The sequence below is a fragment of the Mytilinidion resinicola genome, assembly GCF_010093595.1.
Source record: "Mytilinidion resinicola strain CBS 304.34 unplaced genomic scaffold BDZ99scaffold_9, whole genome shotgun sequence".
NCBI classification, from domain to species: domain Eukaryota; kingdom Fungi; phylum Ascomycota; class Dothideomycetes; order Mytilinidiales; family Mytilinidiaceae; genus Mytilinidion; species Mytilinidion resinicola.
This window is the reverse complement of record NW_022985445.1, coordinates 1,011,120-1,026,161: the sequence shown is the minus strand read 5'-3', so window position 1 is coordinate 1,026,161 and position 15,042 is coordinate 1,011,120. Positions and strand designations below refer to the sequence as shown.

General features: G+C 54.7%; 8 protein-coding genes across 8 annotated transcripts; 7 read left to right on the top strand and 1 right to left on the bottom strand.

Annotated features, from left to right (window-relative positions):
• The first annotated feature begins 499 nt into the window (after nucleotides 1-499).
• BDZ99DRAFT_462804 (FAD/NAD(P)-binding domain-containing protein) lies at nucleotides 500-2,259 on the top strand. The gene has a single exon (XM_033719933.1). It carries the CDS (start codon nucleotides 726-728, stop codon nucleotides 1,926-1,928), a length of 1,203 nt encoding a protein of 400 aa, XP_033577170.1. The 5' UTR covers nucleotides 500-725; the 3' UTR covers nucleotides 1,929-2,259.
• Nucleotides 2,260-2,684: 425 nt separating this feature from the next.
• On the top strand, nucleotides 2,685-3,976 carry BDZ99DRAFT_462802 (nascent polypeptide-associated complex subunit beta). The gene is made up of 4 exons (XM_033719932.1): nucleotides 2,685-2,707; nucleotides 2,802-2,883; nucleotides 3,170-3,343; nucleotides 3,520-3,976. The coding sequence occupies exons 2-4, from the start codon at nucleotides 2,838-2,840 to the stop codon at nucleotides 3,774-3,776; spliced, it is 477 nt and encodes a 158-aa protein (XP_033577169.1). The 5' UTR covers nucleotides 2,685-2,707; nucleotides 2,802-2,837; the 3' UTR covers nucleotides 3,777-3,976.
• Nucleotides 3,977-5,018: 1,042 nt separating this feature from the next.
• Nucleotides 5,019-7,484, top strand: BDZ99DRAFT_442771 (WH1-domain-containing protein). Its single transcript, XM_033717826.1, has 3 exons — nucleotides 5,019-5,299; nucleotides 5,361-7,068; nucleotides 7,129-7,484. The coding sequence occupies exons 1-3, from the start codon at nucleotides 5,090-5,092 to the stop codon at nucleotides 7,155-7,157; spliced, it is 1,947 nt and encodes a 648-aa protein (XP_033577168.1). The 5' UTR covers nucleotides 5,019-5,089; the 3' UTR covers nucleotides 7,158-7,484.
• Nucleotides 7,485-7,938: 454 nt separating this feature from the next.
• Nucleotides 7,939-9,515, top strand: BDZ99DRAFT_462798 (uncharacterized protein). Its single transcript, XM_033719931.1, has 2 exons — nucleotides 7,939-8,049; nucleotides 8,107-9,515. The coding sequence occupies exons 1-2, from the start codon at nucleotides 7,969-7,971 to the stop codon at nucleotides 9,259-9,261; spliced, it is 1,236 nt and encodes a 411-aa protein (XP_033577167.1). The 5' UTR covers nucleotides 7,939-7,968; the 3' UTR covers nucleotides 9,262-9,515.
• On the top strand, nucleotides 9,486-9,935 carry BDZ99DRAFT_462797 (uncharacterized protein; the record flags this gene model as incomplete). Its single annotated transcript, XM_033719930.1, has 1 exon — nucleotides 9,486-9,935. A coding segment is annotated over exon 1 (247 nt), but the record flags the coding sequence as incomplete, so codon positions are not given.
• Nucleotides 9,936-10,096: 161 nt separating this feature from the next.
• BDZ99DRAFT_355669 (AT hook domain-containing protein family protein) lies at nucleotides 10,097-10,735 on the top strand (the record flags this gene model as incomplete). Its single annotated transcript, XM_033714606.1, has 1 exon — nucleotides 10,097-10,735. A coding segment is annotated over one exon (639 nt), but the record flags the coding sequence as incomplete, so codon positions are not given.
• An 874-nt stretch (nucleotides 10,736-11,609) lies between these two features.
• Nucleotides 11,610-13,091, bottom strand: BDZ99DRAFT_387884 (uncharacterized protein; the record flags this gene model as incomplete). The annotated part of the gene is made up of 2 exons (XM_033715545.1): nucleotides 11,610-11,933; nucleotides 11,985-13,091. The coding sequence occupies 2 exons, from the start codon at nucleotides 13,089-13,091 to the stop codon at nucleotides 11,610-11,612; spliced, it is 1,431 nt and encodes a 476-aa protein (XP_033577164.1).
• Nucleotides 13,092-13,623: 532 nt separating this feature from the next.
• BDZ99DRAFT_387099 (uncharacterized protein) lies at nucleotides 13,624-14,823 on the top strand (the record flags this gene model as incomplete). Its single annotated transcript, XM_033715507.1, has 3 exons — nucleotides 13,624-14,093; nucleotides 14,144-14,285; nucleotides 14,344-14,823. 3 exons carry the CDS (start codon nucleotides 13,624-13,626, stop codon nucleotides 14,821-14,823), a joined length of 1,092 nt encoding a protein of 363 aa, XP_033577163.1.
• Nucleotides 14,824-15,042: the final 219 nt, after the last annotated feature.

The window sequence follows — 15,042 nt, the reverse complement described above, 5'->3', positions numbered from 1 at the left end:
ATGCAGAGGTTGCTGCAGATTAGGCTACAAGTTGTATATAGTTGATATCTATTGGCGTTGTGGAGCAATTAACGTTTGAGGCCGGTTTTCATGATGAAGTGGACGGCTCGCTTGGGTGGACGGCTCGCTTGTGGAATACGTTACTAAGTGTTTATATATATAAGAATAATATATTATATTTGTATAACTTTTTATTAGGTAGTTGTAGAGTTTATTTAAGGTTAGATTATTGAATTTCTAGTGGTGCACGGACTGGGCAGCTCGCCCGCATGGGCAGCTCACCCGCAGGGTACGTTAAGTTAACTTACGTTTGTCAGCTTTGTAATCGACTTTGGTGGCTTCGGAAGAGGATCTTTCGAAATATCCGATAATCCCTGCCGCTGCGGCCCAAGCTTCAATAGCTTCAACAATATCTTGAAAACGTTGGAAATCCACTGCGAATTGCCTTGTAAGCTGAATTGATCTTAACATCCTTTAGGAGCTATAAGGCCACCCTTTCCTGGCATTGAACTCTCTGATTCACCCTTATTGCTGACCTGCGTAATCTGTTGATCCTGCCTGCCGCGCTTCGGGCCCTCTCAACTCCACCGCTAATACCTATAAAAGGCACGCCCGACAGACGCTGCCCGTACCACCAATCTCCTCACCTCACCCACCGTCGACAGTACCGCATCAGCAAGCCCCAGACTACAACCTCACTACCTACCACCAATCAACCGCACAACATGTCTGCTCGAACCGTCTTGGTGATTGGAGGTAGCTGGGCCGGCATCAGCACCAGCCATTACTCCCTCAAGCACATCCTTCCTACACTCCCCAAGGAGGATGGCGTCACCTACAATGTCACGATGGTCACTCCCTCGAAGGACTTCTACTGGCGAGTTGCGGGCCCCCGTGCCTGTATCTCCAGCGAGCTTCTCCCCGAGAGCAAGTACCTGTACCCCCTCGAGAAAGAGTTCGCCAAGTATGGCACCAGCTTCAAATTTGTTCAAGGCACGGCTACGGCACTGGACACCGCCGCTCGCACTGTCACCGTCTCTACTGTTGGCGGCGCGACCGAATCCATTCCATACTACGCTCTGATCCTCGCCGTTGGCACCCATACTCCTGCCCCCTTCCTGTCTCTTCAGACCGACTCTGAGGCTGTGAAGACCGACCTCGACAACTTCCGCAAGACGCTTCCAACTGCAAAGACCATCGTAATTGGAGGTGGTGGACCTGTCGGTGTCGAGGTTGCTGGCGAGATTGCGGAGTTCTTCAACGGCACGCCAGGCTGGTTTGCGCCGGCCAAGCCAGCTCACCCCAAGGCCCAGCTCACCCTCATCTGCGCCGACAAGAAGCTGCTGCCCGTCCTCCGGGAAGCTCTCGCCAAGACGGCGGAGAAGTACCTCAATAGGATGGGCTGCGACGTGGTCTACGGCACCCGCGTTGAGTCTACAACCCAGACTGCCGACGGCAAGACCACTGTCTCGCTCAGCGGCGGCAAGACCATTGAAGCGGACCTTTACGTCGACGCCACCGGTGCGCGCCCCAACACCGGTTTCCTCCCGAAAACTCTCCTCAACGAAAAGGGCTTCGTCGATAGCGACAAAACTCTGCGCGTGACCGCTGCCGGCGAGCGTGTCTACGTCCTTGGCGACTGTGGCTCCTATACTCGTGGCGGCATTATGGACATGTGGGAAGCACTCCCGATCGTGGTGGCCAACTTGAAGAAGGATCTCAGCGGTGCTGAGGTTCCGGACAAAGAGTACAAGGCCAATCTCGCCGAGACCCAGGTTGTGCCGGTCGGCAAGAGCAAGGGGGTTGGTGCTTTCGGTGGCTGGAAGCTCCCGTCTGTGATGGTGGCCATCGTCAAGGGTAAGGACTATCTTGCCAGCCTGGCGCCCCCAATTGTTAGCGGCAAGCAGTGGGACAAGGCTTTCAAGTGAGCGTGACGGATGCGATGGATGCGCACGGAGTGGTCGGATAGAGTCCCCATGTGGGCATATGTCTTTGGTGGTATGTGGTAATATGCTCAACTATGTCTTGAGCGACAGCGACGCGATGTAAAAGGGGATGTGGGCGGATAGTGGTCACGATACCCGGTGCGGAGCATTTGGAGTTTTCCTCAGAGGTTCGAATGGGCCGTTTTGGCCCCTGCTGTGTGCCTTCGTCCTGAGCCTTTTGGCAATGCTATGGCACGGCGCTGGGTTGTTGGAGCGGACATCCCAATGCACGATGCTTAGTTTAGAACGAATACAGAAACTCCTAAACACGAGATTTTGTCTTTGTAGAAACAGGGTGTTCTGCAGTATAGTTTAACCACATGCACTTATGATTTGACATGGAATAATCGCCGTCTGAGGTAACTCAGCGAGCTAACAGCATGTTCAGAAAAGTTACTCTCCTTACGCCTCGAAAATGTGTAGGTGTGCCAAGACAAAATCTGTATTCCCTCTAGCTCTAGAATCCCACGTCTTTTTGCCTCTCAGAAATGGAAAGCCAGTCTTCGGAATAAGTCAGAACAACAGACGGCCTGGTATCTAATGCAATAGTCTCACAAACAACCTGCCGTCGCAAGTTATGTGAAGTGATAACCTGTGAATGCTGGAATTTTAGCGAGTTGGAGCACACAAACTGTGTGGCCCGGCAGCCGAAGGCCGATCATCACGAACCAACCTCACCATTTCGCACTGCCCGCCCGCCTCTCCATCCTGCAACTCTCAAGGTACGCCTCACCGCCCTTTCCCTTCCTTGCAGCCACTCGATTCATACCCGAGAAGCGCCTCCAGACATCCCGCTAATCCTCTACCACGGCGCAGCTCCTCCAACCCTTCTTTTCTTCATCAACCGCAAATATGGATCAGGCCAAGCTGGCGCGGATGCAGGCGTCGGTGCGAATTGGTGAGTTTAAGCCCAAGATTTCATCATCTCGATGGAGTTCTAGAGCTGTTTCTGAGAGCTTCTAGAGATGAACGATGCTAATACGAGTGACTAGGGTAAGCAGCTCTTCCACTCCGTAGCCTCGAATCTTCGTCGCGAATCCCCTCGAATCCCCGCCTCCGACTCTTTACATACCCTTGCGATCCTGGAAAAATTGCAGTTGCGGTTTTGGGTTCTATACCGGAGCGAAGAGTTTGAGGCAGCAGATAGAGCGAAGAGTACAGATGGCTAACGGAACCGGCGTACAGAGGAAAAGGCACCCCGCGCCGGAAGGTCAAGAAGGTCCACAAGAGCGCTGGCACCGACGACAAGAAGCTGCAGACGAGCTTGAAGAAGCTGAATGTGCAGCCGATTCAGGCGATTGAGGAGGTGAACATGTTCAAAAGCGACGGGAATGTCATCCATTTCTCTGCGCCAAAGGGTTAGTCTGATTCTTCTCCTACATCTGCTCGGGAAAAGTCCGAGACTGGCTGGGCTGTCTGTGGCTTGAAAGGGAATTTTTGGAGAGAGCCGCGGGTTGATGTCTTCATTTTCATCCATGCCGACATACGGTGGCCGCTTTCAGCATCATGGGTTGCTAATTTCTATCAACCACAGTCCATGCCTCCGTCCCCGCAAACACCTTTGCCATCTACGGCCAAGGCGAAGATAAGGAGCTCACGGAGCTCGTCCCCGGCATCCTCAACCAACTGGGGCCGGACTCGCTGGCGTCGCTGCGCAAGCTCGCCGAGAGCTACCAGAGCATGCAGAAGGAGAAGGGCGAGGATGGCGAGAAGGGCGAAGATGAAGATGACGACGACATCCCGGAGCTGGTCGAGGGCGAGAACTTTGAGTCGAAGGGGGAGGTCGAGTAAAGAACGGGATCTAGGGTAGATGCACGCATACCGAACCCCACAAGTTTGCGTATCGGGGCACTCCAGTTACTTACTGCTGGAAAGGGAAAGCGAAACTTGGGAATCACCATACTCTTTCCTTTTGGCCCCTCCACACTCAGTCTGAACCACTGCTTTGCTCTTCTCTGATTGTGATCGGTGGTGTGTACCTAATTTATACTCCCTCTTCCGTTCAGAGGATGGGCGGTTCTATTGAGCTGGCTACTTCTTGGCTTAGGCGTTTGAATGAAAAAAGTGTATATGTTATGCTTACGCATTTGGATTCCACCACCGTTTCTTGCCATTGAAAGGGTTCATATCACTACTGGATGTTGGCTACGCGAAGCCTGACAGCTATTCGGGACAAGAAGCGACTGTGGATGTGAATCTTATTCCTTTGGTGTTATTACATGTACTGTTCGGCTGAGCAACTTCTTCTAGACACATGGGTACTGGTGAATCTCCTCAGCAAGCAGCTTGATGCTCGCAAACAAGTCACTAGTGCAAAACTACACCAGACGAAGCTCTCGACGTCTAGAGCACTGGTTCAAACTTGATCTAGCCTTTTCTATCTGAACCTCGTACCATTTATCTCAATGTTTCACTCACTCGCTCGTAAAAGCCTTTCCGTTGAGTTTGATGTCAGCACCCGGCTCTAGAGTCACTTCTACAAGCGACGAGGTGACACTAAAACGTCGTTCATGAACAGTGGTGGCTGTGACAAGGCCGCGTCGTCTGATCCTTACGTGGACAAAATGTCACAGCCTGCTGTGTCGAAGCCTGAGAATGAAGCAATAGGCATCAGCTTGCAAAATTCGCCATCGTCATTGTTCTTCGAATTGATGCTGTTGAGTTGTCAAGATTGAGATAGTGAACCCTCTATTGCGGTGACGTCGGAGAGTCAACAAAACTCCGTCGTATCCGAGATTAGGTACAGCGCATTTGAGTGAATGTCAAGGGTCCTTCGCATGAATGTGGTTAATGGAATCCGACAGACGGGGTTCGACGTCTTGGCAGCTGACTTCACTGCGCGGCTCAAAGCCACAGCTCCACACCCCAACCGCCAGGTACCCAGCGGCCTCACCCATTCTTCCCTGGAGCAGTGAAAGCCCCTCTCCAGCTAATCATTAACCTACCGCCTGTCTGGTCTTCGCTGCTGGCGGCCTCGCATCGCCTGCTCGTTCCATGCGCTGTAGCGCTGTAGCTGTCAGGCGTCACCCCTCCCGTTCTTCCAACATTCGCCGCACCCTTCACAATCACGACGTCTAGGACTGTGATCGACCTCACTGGACACCATGCCTTCGATTCTCAATGACGACGATAAGCAGACGGTGAAGCGAACTGTACCCAAAGCCTCGAACAAGATCCATGCCGTTGCCGTTGCGAAGCTCTATGTCGCCTATCCGAACCAGCAAAGATGGACCTTCACAGGGCTGCAGGGAGCAGCAGTACTAGCGAACGACTTGGTCGGGAACACTTTTTGGATCAAGATGGTTGATGTCTCGGTAGGTTGACGAGCAATTGTATGCTCTGCATCGCAAGACGTGTATGTGCTGATAGCCCCAGCCTGCCAACCGCGGAGTGATCTGGGACCAAGAAATCTACGACACCTTCTCCTATAACCAGGACCGCACGTTCTTCCACACTTTTGAGCTGGAGGATTGCCTTGCGGGACTGTCATTTGCGGACGAGAAGGAGGCAAAAACGTTCAAGAAGAAGATGGATGATCGGGAGAAGAATGCGCACAAGAACACTAAGTCGAAGCCGTTTGGGTCTGCTATGAATACTGCGGCCTCGAATGGAGGTGGAAGCGGCGGAGGGAAGTCACACGGCCTTCTGGGTGGTCTGTTTGGCCACAGACATTCGTCCGCTTCGCATCATCCTCCAGCACAGTCGATTATACCACCCAGGGAAATGACCGTTACCTCTCCTACTCAGCATACCCACTCGAACGCTGCAAGCAGCCGTAACTCAGCAATCGACACCACGGATCCTACTTTGGTGAAGGAACTACTGGCAATGGGCATCACAGAGGACCAGATTGAGGACAATGCGGACTTCATCAAAATGTACATTGAGCAGCGGAAGGCGCAAGAGAATGTGGAAGAGAGTGCTGCGGAACGACGATCAAGGGCTCCACCGCCTCCACCACCAAGTGCACCGCCCATGAAAGCAACTGCCCTAAGTCCGCAAAACACGGGATCGTCGACATCGAGAAGAGGACCGCCGCCAGCTCCTCCGCCAGCACGAAGGACCAAGACTGACGCTGCAGCATCACCAGCTAGTCCGGCGCCCTCTCCACCTCGCCAGGCCTCTCCTCCCGCGCCACCAGGCCCCAAATTCCGTGCCCCTCCTCCAATTGCAGATGCTGGCAAATTCGCGCACACAAACGCACCGCCGCCACCGTCAAGAGCTCGGGCCGAATCCAATACAGTAACGAACCCAGGGCCTCCACCTCCTCCCAGGCCGCCAAAGACACCGATGGAAGAGGCGCCAGAGCCAGGCCACAGGTTTGGTGTCCCACCGCCATTCACAGGCTCCAGGGCTCCGGTAAACCCACCCCCTCCGCCAAGTCGTGGACCTGTTCCTCCCCCACCACCTGCTCGGGAGACTCCAACAGCACATGTCCCGCCACCACCAGCTCGACAGACTCCACCTGCACACATTCCGCCGCCGCCATTGCCTCCAAAGACATCCTCGGCGCCTCCTCCGTTGCCACCCTCGAACCACGGCGCCCCACAACCGCCTCCGTTACCTCCGTCCTCTACTCGTCATGTACCTCCTCCGCCATCAAATCACGCACCACCTCCACCCTCTCGGGACATCCCTCCGCCTTCGCCCATGCCTGCGAGCTCGATTCCTCCCCCCCCTCCTATGCCTACGAGCTCAATCCCGCCTCCCCCCCCTATGCCGCATTCAGCAGTCCCCCCACCACCACCCATGCCCAACTCCTCCGTGCCTCCCCCGCCACCGATGCCACCTGGCAGCGGTCCGCCACCACCACCTCCCATGCCCGGCGCGCCCGCGGCCCAAGGCCTGCCCAAGAGAGCCCCCGTCGTCGACAACCTGCTTGCCGATATCCGCGGCGGCGCTAAGCTCAAGAGAGTTAGCTCTCAGGAGAAGCGGGATCGAAGTGCGGCACTAGTGCCCGGTAGCGAGCCGGCGGCTACTGGGGGTGCGGCCGGTGGAGCTGCTCCGAATGCGGCAGAGGGAGGGCTGGCTGGAGCACTGGCTAGTGCGCTTGCGGCGAGGAAGGCGAAGGTTAGCCATAGTGGTAAGTTCTACCCCCTTTTATGCTCTTCATTGGTTTGGGGAAGATGCTAATACCCTGCAGATGATGAGGACGAAAAGGATGATTGGTGAGAATTTGGAGAGTGGAGATTCGATCGTTTTTTTTCATTTGCGTTGAGGCGTGATGATGCTTTCAGAGGGGGTGGGAGTGATGAGCACGGGTAGGTATTAATATGGAATCTGAGCACGGTTCGCATTGTTGATACCGCTGATTTGGCGTGATGAGGTATGCCCGGGGTTGGAGTCATGCCATTGATGTGGTCGTCACATGGGGTGAATGGCGCTGTTGGGGATGGTAGAAGGCTTTTTGCCTCTGTTGAGGAGAAATAAGGGGGTGATAGAGCCAGAAGTGGTCTTTGACTCGTATACTTCCGTCCAAATTGATCCTGAATCCAGCTATCTATATCGTGCTCTTGCCTGCTGACATGCCATACGCTTACTTTGTCAGTACGTCTAGTCCCAGATCGGTGTTCTCAAAGATTGCAATCTGCCTCTTGTGTATCATTCACCGTAGACGCACTTATGCATATTTGACACAAGGGAACTACAGTTGAAGAGTTCCTCTGTAGAAGTCACTTCTTGCTGTCTTGGCTTCCCTACAATTCCCTGCACGTGACCTATCATATCTAATCAGATCTCGGTCAAGCTTCCCCGATCTTGTGCAGCCCTAGCGGCCGGCAATGCTATTTCAGGCGTCCGAAACGCACCCTTATTCCCACTTTAATCCCGTTTTGCTAGCCTAGCCCGTACACGTGGAGAGACGAGGACTCAAACGGCATACTGGACCCACACTCGTTTCCCGTGCCTTAGTGATCAGGACCGCAGCCTCGCTTTGCCCAAGCCCTCCCTTCTACGTCACCTACCAACGAGCACACCCTCCACCATGTCTGAGGACGGGCCGGCTGAGTTGGAGGACCTCCTGAAGTCTGGCGTCCACATCTCGCCGGCAACCCTGGATGAAGTTGTATGGGTTCACCTCCCTTGCTCTGCCACTCCCATATACTGACCCAACTGGTGCCAGACGAAGCACATATTCGAAGATGTCCTCTACGATGTCATGTCCAGCATCGCCCTGTCCTGCCACCGCTCCGAGAAGCTCCTCCGCATGTCCTCGGCCGCCACCCAAGTCGAATCCCTCGCCGTCGCCCAGCTCGATTCGCAGCCCTCCGCCAAGAACGCTCACGCACCGCCGCCACCTCCCCCTATCAGCAATGACGCCGCCAGCTGGGACGGGCACAGAGTACATCTCAAGGGCAATCCACTAAAAACAACCCCGGAGATAATCTGCCCGCACTGCAAGCTCCCACGGCTCAAGTATCCCGCGTCAGGTAAGGGGGCGCAGACACCAGACATGACCAAGGAATACTGCAATCTACATCCGTGGGTGCAGCGGCCAGGCCACGACGTGTACGGCAACCTGTTTCCGACGGACATGGCTAAGAGCAAAAAAGAGCGGGAGCTACAGAAGCAGCAGCTGAAGAATGCGGACAAGGAGTCGGTCGGAACGCCAGGATCACAGGACACAGACATGACCGCTGAACCCAAGCTGAACACCGGTGGAAAACCTGCACATTACATCCCCTGGCATACATGTCCCAATTGCAAGCGCAGCTTGCTAATCACGCGGTTCGCACAGCATCTGGAGAAGTGTCTGGGTATCAGTGGACGTCAGAGCTCGAGGAATGCTATGGCGAAGCTGACTGGGCAAAATGGGAATGGTAGTGGGATGGGAAATACTCCGCTGGGAAGCCGCATGGGCACACCGGTGCCGGCTTCACAAGGGAGCGTTGCTGCGGGGAAAGATAAGCGAATCAGCCCGGTGAAGAAGGGTGGCGATGATGACGACGGAGACGACAATGAGACGCCGGAGAAGAAAAAGAAGAAGAAGAGCTCCTATGTCAAGAAGGCTGATCGAGGAGGCAAGGATGGCACGCTGAAGGTTAAGCTGAAGGCGAGTAAGGAATCACAAGAGAAGGAGGCAGCGATAGCCGCGAAGAGGTTGCCAAAGCCTACTGAAGGCGGTTCTGGGGCGTCAAAAGCAGGAGGAGAAGGGAAGAGAGACCGAGATGGCGATGCGGAAGAATCACCGCGGAAGAAGCTCAAGCTCACGCTGAGTAAAGAGGACAGCACTTTGAGCGAGATTGGGTCCAATGCCCCGAGTGGCAGTGGCAACTAGGGTTTGAACTTTCTTTACATCTAGACGATTGCATATCACGGCGTTACCGGCACCAGCGAGGCACTCACCCAGGCGTTACCCGCCTGATGCATAGTCAGGCACGACTTGAAGTTTTATGGCGTTCTTGAGGGGCTTATCAAGGGAGAAGTCCATCCCAAAGTGGGCTACCATCAATATAGCACACAATTTCCAGTCAATTTCCGCAGCCGTCTAACAACAACTAATATGTGACACTGGCCATCACGATATTCTAAGCCCTTAGTGTTTTATCTAGTATACTAGTCCATTACTGGCTTTTGAGGCTTGTATGGTGGCTGTGCACACTTCCTGACTGTTGCCTGAAGCAACGCACATCAGATGTATCCATACTAAAGAGGGATCCGTCATATATTCCTCTTTGCATCTTCATACTAACCACTCCCAAAAAATGGGGCCTAAAGCCCCAGCTCGCCGCCAGAAACACACAGCTACCTCCCCAGCCCTAGCACCACCAGAGCCCACACAACGACGAACCAGATCACGGTCTCGGAAAGAGCAAGATGAGCAAAGCAAGAGCAAAGAACCCACCCCATCTCAATCAGCCTCGACGTCAATTCCAGGTCTCCTATCCGAGCTCCAACCATCTACAACCCCAGCCATCCCCATCACCCTCATCACCCCCCTCTCCACCCTGACAACCACCACAACCGGCCTCCCCACCCCTGCCCAAGCTCTTCTCCTCCAAAAACGCGCCCTTCTGACCTCCCCATCCACCCAACACCGCCTCGCCTCCGCCACCCTCCCCCCCAAGAAGCCAACCCGCCAACGCACCAACCCCGTCTCCCCCAGCGCCCCCCTCCTCGCCGCCATCTCCGCCACCCTCGTATTCGCCCAAGAAGCCGCTGGCACAGCCGTCTGCATCCACCCCAGCGGCATCCTCCTCACATGCGCGCATTGCGTCGCTGAGAACGCAGAAGAACTCGACCTCTCGGCACGCCACTGGCTGCTCTTCTCCAGCGGCCGCGTCGTAGAAGCGCGCTGCATCGCCTTCGACGCCCGCCGCGATCTCGCGATGTTAAGAATCGTCGCCGCCTCTACCCCGAGCCCTGGTTCTCCAAACCTGTTCCCGTACATCGAGTTTGCTTCCGCGGAGCCGCAAACGGGCGCGCAGCTACTCTGCATCGGCCACCCGGGCAGCGAAGACCTCGAAGCCGCTGTGAGCGGCGTGGCGACGGGGTACGACGTGCTGCATGTCAGCCACGGGGCGTGGCGGGGGTATGCGGCGGGGCAGGATGTGGAGGATAATGAGGAGATTGGGGCGCTGATGCATGATTGCTGGACGTATTGGGGCCATTCAGGGGCGCCGTTGGTGGAGACGAAGACGGGGGGATTGGTGGGGTTGCATTCGAGTTGGGACGAGGGGACGGGGATGAGGAGGGGGGTTGGGTATGGGGCTTTGAGGGGCTTTTGGGAGAGAGAAGGAAGAGGGTCGGAGAAGGAGGTGGAGTGTGTGAATTTGACGGAGGAGGATTGATGGGAGGGGTGCGACGCTGCGTTGCAAAAAGGGGGGCTGGAAACGAAGGGGAGAGGAACAAAATATCACGCTTGGAGAGGAGGCAAAATTCATGTCGTCAAAATAGGATCTTTGAGCACAGAACGAATTCCATGGTAGTAATAAGTGCGTTCCAACAGCAATCGTACTTGAGAAGTGAAGTTCGTCTTCACCTAGGTAAAGATGACCCATCTACCTATTCGAAGTCTTCAGTCTGTGATATTGACTGGAAGATCATGCCGGAACTCCTAAAACTCGTTGATATCGTAACCAGCGGCTGGCATGCGGCTGATGTTCGGCTCATCGGCTTCATCCTTCGCTGCAAGGGTGATAATAGCAAAACGACGAACGCCAGGAAATTTGCAAGCTGAATGAGGTACTCCAGAACGATGGAACGGATGACGTTGGTCTTGTCGTAAAATACCACGATCATTGGGTCAACGAATACCAGATTGACCCACACACAGGTCAGAAAAGGCCCGAGTAGCATCAAGGAACTGATAACAGTGAGGAGAACAAGGAGATATGTTTCCGCGGCCGAGGGTCCATGAAGGGGGCCTCTTTCCATGAAATTGACTCCGGTTTTTGTGTCCACAGAGAACTTGGCTCTACAGAAACGGCTAGCTCCTGGAATACGCCTCGAGGGTTTTCGTGCTGCCGATGATCCGCGGGACGTCCTACCCTAGGATAAGATCGTGTAATTCTCGAACCCGCTCCCGCCTTGCCCAAATTTGGTGTAATTCTGTCGGAAGGGGTGGCCTGAGGCTGGTGGATCTTGAGATTATGGTCCTGTACAATCAAACCCTCATGGTCTCGTTCAGTCCGGTCCAAGCTCAAAATGCGGGAGTCGTGCGGGAACAAACGTTGAAGTCGGCTGACTTTGCGCTACTTCATTTCTCAACGAGAGTGGCCCGTTTGGGGTCGGGATAGCACTTGAAAGCTCTGATCCTTCCATGTCGAAGGCACCGCTCTCCAGAGCAGTTTGAGAGTCGAAGGTCGGGAATGGCATGGTCTCAGGGGTCTGAGACGGTTCCACGATTTGTGGAGAACGCGCAGGAGAGGAAGACTGACGGGTCGAGCTCTTCTGGAACGGCAAACTTGATGGCGACAGTACTGCAGCGTCATGTTTACCCTCAGATGGCTATTCAGATATTAGCGACGAAGGCGCATTTGCCGTAGTCCGCGAACTTACTGTGAAATTGTCCACGCTCAGCCCCCGTTTGAGGGCTACCTGACGTGCTTCATGGCGTTTCCTTTCGACTTCCGCTTCTTCCTTTAGTCGCAAGCGCTCCTCTTCCTGCTTGAGGTCGGACAAGGAGGGGACCTCCTCAATTCCAGCGTCACGGTGCTTAGTTTGAGAATTTGCTCTGAATCTTCGTCCCGACTCGTGCGTGCTTCGTGACGAAGCTGTCCGGGTCGACATGCGAGAACCAGCCGGCCTTGCTTTAGGCGACTTCGTTTTCCCGCTGCTGGTATCGTCCATTCCCTGTCCCGTTTGCCGCCGCTCCAGTGCCATTGTGAACTCGTCGTCTAAAGGCACAGCGTCGTCCTCGTCTTCGCTCGGAAATATGTCCCCTCTGGAGCTCAATGAGTCCGTGGTGTGCCCCGAGTGTCCCGAGAGGGCCGTCTGGCTTCTTTTCCGTCTGTGTCCTTTTCTCCCTTCCCCAGAAGCCTCATCCTCGTCACTATCTTCCACCAAAGGCTGTTCTTCATCGGTTCGGCGCAGCGCGCCTGGATGCTCGGTCAAGTCTGCGGCCGATGGCTTGTATCGCAGTCCCCTACCCCCAATATTGAAGGGCAGCCTGCCCAGAAAGCCAAAATAGGAACTACTGGGAATTATGGTAGGATCCGGGCCGCCATCGTGAGGCTGTACTGCGCTTTTCCGGCGTCCACCTGGGAACCGACCATCGCGGTCCCGTCTGGTGCCATAGCTCATGGCGCGCTGGCGCGCAGGTTGTGCAGCGCCATTGCCCCTCGAGCCGGCAAGCAGGCGGTCCAGCTCGTCGTTCCCCCATCCGAGCAGGCCATCGTTCTCGTCTTCTTCCCAGTCGTCATAGAAGTCGAAGCTGAGTTCAGCTCGGCCGCGCGACCGGCCTCGGTGGCGGCGACGGTCGTCGCGGGAGGGGAAACAGGAGGCGGTGCAGGAGTGGAAGGCGTTTCCTATAGAGCCCAGACAGGGCCCGATGTAGTTGTGGGCGAAGGTGAAGAGGTTGGCCTGGGCCGACTCGTTGGCCGACTCGATGCCGTGCACGATGGTGTCGACGCGCCGCGTCCAGCGTGGATCGCCTCGGTGGTACATTGCAGATGCGGGCGGGCAGGCGCCGGCCTGCGAGACATGGACGTTGCGATAGCTCGAGGTGTGGGGTGTGGTGTTGAGCGAGGTGCCAGGCGGTACGTCCGTGAAAGAGCCGCGTGGGCAGCAATGAAACCTCAACCACAAAAAGATGGCTGGGAACGTGGGTAGATACGTGGCTTCAAGTCAACCTCCCAGATGCGGAAAACCCACCAGCAATTTCAAGGCTCAAGAACTCTACGCCTTGCTAAGAATTTTCCAATGCATCGAAGCACCTCAGACGATGGTGAGCGATTGGAACCCATAGCGACATAACGCCGGATGTTCACTGCGTTGCCCGGTACATCCAAGCGTCGACTTCACAAGTTTCCTTTCTCAAAGAGGCCATTCAACAGCAGGCACATCGGGACCATCTCGCAACGGCAGTGGCTTGACGCTTTGTATTGAATTAGGAAGACTCGACGTCATACATATTAGCCCTCGGAGGCACCTTTAAGGGACCCAAAAACTTCAATTTTCCCCACGTCCGCAATCGACGATGCGGTATATTCGCTTTCTCAAACCGCCACGACTGCAAGGCACCATTTTAACCGCTCTAGTCACCATCGCCTCCGACTTGGGCGACTCATTCCTGGCCGAGGATGTCGTCCTGGCCGCCTCCCTCTGTTCAGACGATACTGCTGGCGAGATCGCCCTCCGCAAGGCCCTAAAATGGACGAGTGGCATGCGCTCGCTCCCAGTCGCTTTTGATATTGGCCAGACCGATATTGAATGGCCTGTCCAGCTCCATGTGAGCCTCAGAGGGAGTCCCGAGTCGGACCATTTCGAGATGCACCATAGTCTCAATGCAGACTTGCCCAGTATCGTTTCTGCATGGAGCGGCATCATCGATCCCCCAAGCGGACTTTTCATCGCCGAGAAGAAAGTTGAGAGACGCTTTATGCCGTTGAATAATCGGACCCTAAGTATATGGGAGGAGACTGGCGAGAGTATAGCACGGCATCTATGGTAGCATTCTTTTTGTCTCCTAGTCGTCGCCAGCTTCTAAATTTGCCCAGGGATGCCGGCATCGCGCTCTCAGCCTACCTCGACCGCATAGTATCACTCCAAGCCAATGGCCTAGACATTTTGGAGCGCGTATTGAGCTCTGCTACCTACAAGAAACTCCGTGTCTTAGAGCTTGGCACGGGGTGTGGAATCGTAAGAGATCTCATGCGAAGGTTTTTTTCTGAGGTGCCGCTATACTAATGTGGTTCAGGTCGGTATCGGCCTTGCACAGAGTGTCCCAGACTGTGAAGTTCTCCTCACGGACCTCGCAGAAGCTGAAGAAATTGTCGCGAAAAACATCGATATCATGAACCCAGCCATGTCATCCTCAGTCTCATTTACAACCCTGGATTGGGATGAGCCTCTCCCTCAAGACGTTCAAAGCAAGGTTTTAGACCTGATCGTCTTAGCCGACTGCACATACAACGCGGACAGCAGCCCTTCACTCGTCCGCACGCTTACCGCGCTTGTACAAAGGTCCCCCAAAGCTATCGTATTGGTTGCCATGAAAGTGCGCCATTCCAGCGAAGCTGCGTTCTTCGATTTTATGTTCGATGCCGGCTTCGTGATTGGGTGTCAGACCGCCCTCCAAGTTCCCGGGGACGAGGAGAAGCCTACGGAAACTGTTGATGTGTATGTGTTTCACGGAAAGACTCGACCGCTCGTTGGAGATACCTCTACAGAGGATTAGACGCCATCTAATGTGTCATTTCTGGAAACCTGAAGCTTGGAACTTGATACCCCTTGTGAGGATTTCTAAGGCCATATTTTTCTAGTTTTGGACTATCTATGCGCGTGGGTTTAAACTTAAGGATGCTGCAGAATATCTATAAAGAACTAGATGCAAAACAGGGTTTCTAGTCTGGCTTTCGAACGTCAGTGGAAGATTGTCTGCTCAATTAGGCTAGCT